Source organism: Chionomys nivalis, chromosome 7, assembly GCF_950005125.1.
Source record: "Chionomys nivalis chromosome 7, mChiNiv1.1, whole genome shotgun sequence".
Taxonomy (NCBI): Eukaryota; Metazoa; Chordata; class Mammalia; order Rodentia; family Cricetidae; genus Chionomys; species Chionomys nivalis.
In genome coordinates this window covers 40,713,116-40,720,586 of record NC_080092.1, presented here as the reverse complement: position 1 = coordinate 40,720,586, position 7,471 = coordinate 40,713,116, and the positions used below count along the sequence as shown (strand labels likewise).

Sequence of the window (7,471 nt, the reverse complement as noted above, 5' to 3'; positions counted from 1 at the left end):
TTCTAAACATTTCCCCTCTCTTCTCAATGGCTAGAAGCACTTGCTGCTCTTCAGATGACCCCCACAGTACCTATGTTAGGTGGCTTACACCCTCCTGCAACTTCATTTTCAGAGGATACAGTGTCGTCTCCTGCCCTTCATGGACACACACCCACACACACCCCCACACCCCCACATCCACATACACACATACACACAGATTATACTCATACAGAACACATTAAAAAAAAATAAAACCTTACATGTGAAATTGAGTTTTCACTCCCAAGGGAAAACATGCAATGTTTATTTTTTTTCTGAGTCTGGCCTGCTTCGTTCATGTATGGAGGTGTTCAGTTCCAATGTTTCTGTAAGACTTGTCTATTTAATATGCCTTTCCGGGGCTGGAGAGATGGCTCAGTGGCTAAGAGCATTGCCTGCTCTTCCAAAGGTCCTGAGTTCAATTCCCAGCAACCACATGGTGGCTCACAACCATCTGTAATGAGGTCTGGTGCCCTCTTCTGGCCTGCAGACATACATGCAGACAGAATATTGTATACATAATAAATAAATATTTAAAAAAATAATATGCCTTGCCTACTTTAAAAATTATTTTAAAGTTAGTTAATTGTGTGTATATGTGCACCATGTGCATGCACAACTCGGTGGAGGTCAGAAGAGGTGTGGGACGCACACATGGTTGTGAACCGCCATATGAGAGTTGGTGCCATTTGTACGTTTTTGAAAGTGAAACAATTATGTGTTTGATCAAAGATTATAAGCTCGGAGAAGGGCATATTTAGGGTTCTACAGGAGTGAAGTTAAACATTCATCTGGTTTCACAGTCGCAGATGTCTGTACGTCACATCTCCATCAGCAACATCTGGATCAGGACCCTGGAGAGAACTCGCTGGCCACCAACTGCTGTCTTTCCTTCTTGTGAATGGAGGTGTGGCTTCTGTGGAACTTTCCCTCAGGGTGGCAAATGTTTCCAAGTGGAACAGCCCACTTCTATTGTTTGAGCCCAATCCGTGTGGGCTTCTGTGTTACACTTCAAGCTCTGAGTATCAACGTTAGATTATCAGGTCGCCGCAGAGTCCCTATGTGACAAGGTTCAATGGGAATGCAAGGAACTGTCCCCAGGCCTGGGAACAGTAGGAGGAGAGGTACAAACCGAATGCTCAGGATGCGTTCCTGCTCCCTGCTCACTTCACATGGGCTGTGTACTAAACTACCCGCACGAATCTCAACCATCTTACTCGTTCATGACATCAAGATACAACATGTAGAGTTGAAAGATGGGGCCTCTTCTCTGAGAGCAAAACGTTCTTGTGAGTTACTCAAGGTGGAAAGTTTGTGTTTATACCTGAGATACTGTTCCTTAAGCATTGAGTAGCAAAGGCTAAAGTCAAAGAATGTTTGCCTTTGTGGCAGAGACTTGATAAGAAATGAGTCTAAATTAATATGTTCCTCCAGACCTCATACCCATAAAAATGGGGAAGAAAACTGAGGTCAGAAATGATCATGGCGGCATTGGAATCCTTCAGGTTTTTCTGGAGAAGTAAGTCTATGATAGTATATCAACAATTTCTGGTTTTCTCTCTTATGTGCATGTGTGTGGTGTGCATGTATGTGTGTATCTGTGCAGGGTGACACTGAGTCATCTTGCTGGCCCCCACATTCCCCAATTTCTGAACTTTCAGTTTACACACACACACACACACACACACACACACACACACATTTATTTAAATGAGATTATAGATAGAATATATCTTTTAAAAAAATGCAATCATTTTTTTTGTAACCCTGAGTGGCCTAAAACTTGCTATATAGACGAGGCTAGTCTCAAACTCATAGAGCTCTATCCATCTTTGCTTCTGAAATGCTGGGATTAAGGGCATGAGCAGTTATGTATAGCTACTCTGTCTTTAATGGTATATTTTGATAATTTATACTTAAAATAATTATTGACAGAATTATATTTAACTATCTTATTTGTAGCTGTTTCATATTTTTTTTATTTCTCGCCTTTTCCTGCCTTCTATTTTTTGTTTGCATTCTTCTTTTAGCATATCAGTTCTACTTATTTTTAAAGCTCTAGTACATGTTCTTTAGGTTCTAAAATGCCTATGAAAAAACTCAGGTCAATTTAAAAATAACACTACACCACCACTTTTTATGTAATGTAGATACATACAAGAATATCAATTTTACATCATATCATTAGACAAACCATTACCTACAAGAAAGAAAGCACTAAAAATAAATTGTGTACCTTCACATTCTCCATTTATATTTGATTCTGTCATATGGACTGCATGAGGAGACATATTTATTTTTGGTTAACTTAATAATAGTTTAAGAGAGGGAAATATCCAAACATTAGGAATATATAAAACCACAAATTATAATCACATCTTTTTGTGAGATGAAAGTTAGTTTTCTTTTTCTTTTTTAGTCTTTTCATTTCTTCTTCCTTTTTTTCTTTTTCTTTGATTTTTTAAAAAAGGGTTTATCTGCATAGCATTGGTGGTCCTGGAACTCACTCTGGAGACCAGGCTGGCCTCAAATTTACAGAGATCCACATTCCTCTGCCTCCCACTGATGGAATTAAATGCATGTGCCACCACCACCCAGCTAAAGAAAGTTAATTTTCATTTTTTTTTTAAAAATGTTAGAATTTGGATGTTTGACTTGAGGTTAATAGCACTGAAAAACAGCATGAGTTTTGAGAAACAATATTTGATAAGTACCCCAAGATACTGAGTTGGGGTGCCATGATTGTTACAAAGTATGATACAGGACTCAGACTTCGTACTGAATATGAAAGCCTTGTGAGTCCTCCTTATAATCCCACACTTGGGAAGCAGAGGCAGGAAAAGGAGATCAAACAGCACCTCAGAACAACCCCTGAACACACAGGACTAGGCCACATTTCTCATAAATTGAATTAAGTAAATTTTTAATTAGAAAGGAACTTAAATACTTCATCAGAGAGTGGACAGTGTCCAATTATAAATGCATATGCACAAAGACATATGCATATGCACAAAGACAAAGCTCGGAGCTAAGAGACGAAAAGGTCTGTGATTAGATCACATTGCAGAGCTTGTCAGAGAGACAGTGACATTGGCAGTGAGAATCACTGTCCCTGAGTCTGTAAAACCCAAAGGTCCATTTGAGAACGTGGTGAAGATGCTTAGAGCTGACACAGTAAAATCCCTTTTATGATCAGCAGAAGACATCCGGTGGGAATCCAGCAATAGTATTATTCACAGTGAAGTAGAGGGAGAGACACAGACATACACATACAATTACAGATACAGAAATATAGGGAGAGAAAGTCTATTCCATGTGGGGACTTCAGAGACACTCAATAAAAACAGTGCTGCTGAGTTCTCCCAGAGCCTGGGAAGAGTGAGTCAAACAGCCCCACTGACTGTCCATTCCTTGTGTATAAATTCAGGTTCTGCAAACAGAGATAGGAACAAGACTGAATGAGCTATCTAGGTCATCCTGTAGTAGAAGACTGGGCAGTTGGAAAGCAGGTCAGCATAGGGTTGAACACCAACCACCAAACAGTTTCTCCAGATGAATATAGGACAGACGTCTCCAGTAGCAGACATGTATTTTTTTTTTGTTTGTCTGTCTTAAGAATCTATCTAGGTATAATTTTTCACTTGATTTAAGTCATTCAGTTTGTTATTTCTTAGAAGATTCTGAGACACATAGTTCAGTTTTTAAATGCTACTATTTATGTGTGGATCTGTGTGTAGATAGTGCACATGGGTTTGGGTGCCCCTGGAAGCAGGAAGATGGCATAGAATCCCCTGGAGAGGAAGGTCACTGCAGGGACTGTGACGGCATGCTGCAGGTTCCACAACAGGCTTGATCAACAATGTTAAGTGTCACAGGAAGAGAAAGGGGTGTTGCTATAGAGATGAATAATTTTCTTTGGTTTGGATCTTGGTTTATTAATACAAATTTAAGGTCAGTTTTGTTATATTGTGTATATGTATTTCTAATCTTGATTAAGGTATTATGTTTGTCAAGCTCATTTAAAAATGTGAAAAGTACTAAATTTTTAAAACACTTAAATGCCATATTCTGAAGATCTCTGAAAGATTTGAAGAATATCTAACTAATTGAAACATATCTCTATATATCTAGAAAACCTAACTAACATGACTACAAGCTTGACTATTACAGATGATTATCTATTAACCTGAATTTCTTAATTATACATTACAATTTTAGCTCCTCCACAGTCAAAAAATTTGAAAGTAATACAATAAAAACATAATCCAGAATCTCTGTGAATTTTTCATTTCTATGTGGCTTATTTTTCTTTATTCCTTTTAATCTATGACTATCTGTACCCTGTCTCTTTAAATACTTTACCTTTTTTTTTTAAAAAAGCATTAACTTTATTTTATGACTCTCTGTACTCTTTTTCTTCTCTCTCCCAAGTCTCCATACATTTATTCAACACTGTGACCCATTTAGAGGTCATTTGTGTCTGAATCTGTCCTATTGTGAATCTGTAGTTTTTTTACTGTCTAGGAGCACTTCTTATAATGCTAAGCACTTCTTAAAAACTTAAGCTGTGTCATTGTTCTGGTAATACGTCAGTGTCTGCTTGCCCTGCCCAGTCCAGCATGGCAGAGCTGCTTGCACCTTTGAGCCATGCACACCACCTCACTTCCAGGCACATAGCAAGTTTATGTTGCCATCAAGCAAGCTGCTGCACTCTGCTCACAAACCCAATTCAAATGCTCTGTAGCTGAACCTCTTGCCTAAAAGAGTCAGAGGTTATGCTGGCAGCCTAGCCTAGAAAGCTTGCATTTTAAAACTGCCACTTTTTTCTGCTGCGACTGCTGAGTCAGGAAAATCTTTCCTAAAGGATCTGCAGCATCATGCCGCCAACAAAGAGCAAAAAGTTTTGTTAAACTCTCTCTCTCTATTTTTTTTTTAGAATTTCATTTTAAGCCCTCTCAGGTTTTATATGGGTCTAGTCGACCATGCTGGAGTGCCAAACTGTTGGAGAGAGATGATATGGACCCACGGCCAGAGATAGACATGCTGAGACTTTGCTGGTAAGCCACTGCCATATGGTGATATACAGATTAATAAAAATGGGTAAAATTAATATGTAAGAGTTAGCCAATAAGAAGTTAGAGCTAATGGGCCAAACAGTGATTTAATTAATACAGTTTCTTTGTGGGTTTTTGGGGGCTAGCTAGCCAGGTGGCAGGGATGAACAAATGGGCCCTCCTCCTACAGGATGTGATGTGATGTGTGTGTGTATGTGTGTGTGTTTGTGTGTGTATGTGTGTGTATAGGGGGTTGAAATGTGTGGCTCCAGCTTGGCCATCAGAGCCACACACTGTAGTCTAGGAGACTCAGTACTTTCTTCTGCAATAAAGTTTCTGCAGAGCAAACTTCATATCTTTGTTCCTCAGACAATAGACCACTGGATTCAAAGACGGAGTGAGGACAGAGTAGAAAATAGACGCCAGGCGACCCTGGGTCGGGGAGTACCGAGAGGCGGGCCTCAGGTACACGAAGCTTCCAGTTCCATAAAACAAGACAACTGTGGTCAGGTGAGAGGAGCAGGTGGAAAAGGCCTTCCACCTGCCGTCCACTGAGGGGATGCGGACAACTGTGTACACAATGCCCACATAGGAGAGGACCGTGAGGGCGAAGGCGCTCATGATGATGCAAGTGCCAACAGCGAAGCCTATGTCCTCATTGAGATGGTAATCAGTGCAGGACAGCCTCATGACTGGAGGGATGTCACAGAAGAAGTGTTCAACAACATTGGGTCCACAATAGGGGAGGGAGAAAGTGTTGAAAGTGTGGAAGGCAGAGTAGATGGCCCCACTCACCCAGGCAGTGACCACCAGCTCAACACGACATTTGTGGCTCATGATGGTTCCATAGAGCAGTGGTCTGAGGATGGCCAGGAACCGGTCATAAGCCATGGCCGTGAGCAGGAAGCATTCAGTAGATGCAAGTGTGATAAATACATAAAGCTGTGCTATACAGTCGAGATAGGAGATGAGCCCCGAGCCTGTGAAGGACATAACCACTGCCTTGGGGATGGTGGCTGAAGTGTAGCACATGTCCAGGAAAGACAAATTCTTCAGGAAGAAGTACATGGGGGAGTGGAGCCTCCTGTCTCTCATCACAGCTGTGATGATGGAGATGTTCCCCAGGAACCCGAATGTGTAGACAAGCAAGAAAAACGGGATGACCACCAATCTCAGCTGCAGGATATCTGAGAAGCCCACGAGGATGAAGTGAGTCACTCTTGTGTAATTGGACATGTCTGCTCGAATTGTGTTCAGTTGCAGGGGCCACACACAGCTAAGGGAGGGGACAGCAAGAGGAGGCAGGCTCAGACGTGTGTATGCAGCTCATGTTGTCTACAGAGTCATGACTTCCATCAGAAAGCTATCACCACCAAGCAGCTTATCTAAAGGGCATTTCGAAGAACTCAGGAGGAGGAGGAGGGGGAGAAGAATTGAGTAGGGAGGAGTTAGAGGAGGGGAGAGAGAGAGAACACACCTGCCAATTGTCTATTGCTCTTAAATTCTCCATGGAGTTCAGTGGGAAGCAGTCCCAGGTGTTTGCTTTCTATGTATTGAAGCAAATCAGCTCATAAACATTTCAATATTGTTTAAAAGGACACTGTTTCCTTTTTAAATTTTACTCTCATTAATATAACACATTTCCTTCTTAATAGCCTACAGATTTTCTTAATCTCCTCATTTTCTTTCTATTGCTGAATCACCTGTCTTTCTCACACACATGCACACATGCAAACACTTTTTTACTAGTAATTTTATTATTTTTTTTCTTAAGAGATTTTTTTAAACCAAAAAAAATCATTCCACCATGACGGTTGTAGAAATATCCTTAATTGAGGAACACATGTAATGTGAAATCCTTGAGTTCTCGGTTTCTTTAAATCCTTGTTCCTGGAAGCATTGATTTTGTTTAATTTTTCCTCTTGCTTTCTTTCTTTTACTCTGTGGTGTGTTACACAGGAATAAGCTTTACTCTTTCTCTGCCTGTAGAGATGGTCAGTGTCTGACAATGAGCCCTCAGTGGACATTAGTGAATGGGTAAAGCTTCCATGGTCTCCCTCAGACATCAGCCTGGAAACTCGCTCTGAGGCAGAGCTCTCTGTAGACTCAGCTGTGAGTGCAGGTGTGTGGACAAACATATTCCCCTGACACTGACTTAGAATGTGTAGGCTGCTGGTTAGGTTTTAAAGAATATGTTATTTCTATGGAAGTATCTTTTTTCTCTGAACCCCTTTTATTTTTGGTCATCAACAACTTCAGAGAAGACATCTGTACAGTTCCTGGCAAGGGGAGCCGAGGTTCCCACTTTTATCATATTCCCAACTCTCTTGACTGCACTACTATTTGGCTGAGAACCTGCAAAAACTTCCATGCCAGTGTGGGGGGAACAATGCAGG

General features: G+C 40.8%; 1 protein-coding gene across 1 annotated transcript; it reads right to left on the bottom strand.

Annotated features, from left to right (window-relative positions):
* Positions 1-5,384: 5,384 nt before the first annotated feature.
* On the bottom strand, positions 5,385-6,311 carry LOC130878618 (olfactory receptor 1019-like). Its single transcript, XM_057776650.1, has one exon. It carries the CDS (start codon positions 6,309-6,311, stop codon positions 5,385-5,387), a length of 927 nt encoding a protein of 308 aa, XP_057632633.1.
* Between the last annotated feature and the right edge of the window lie 1,160 nt (positions 6,312-7,471).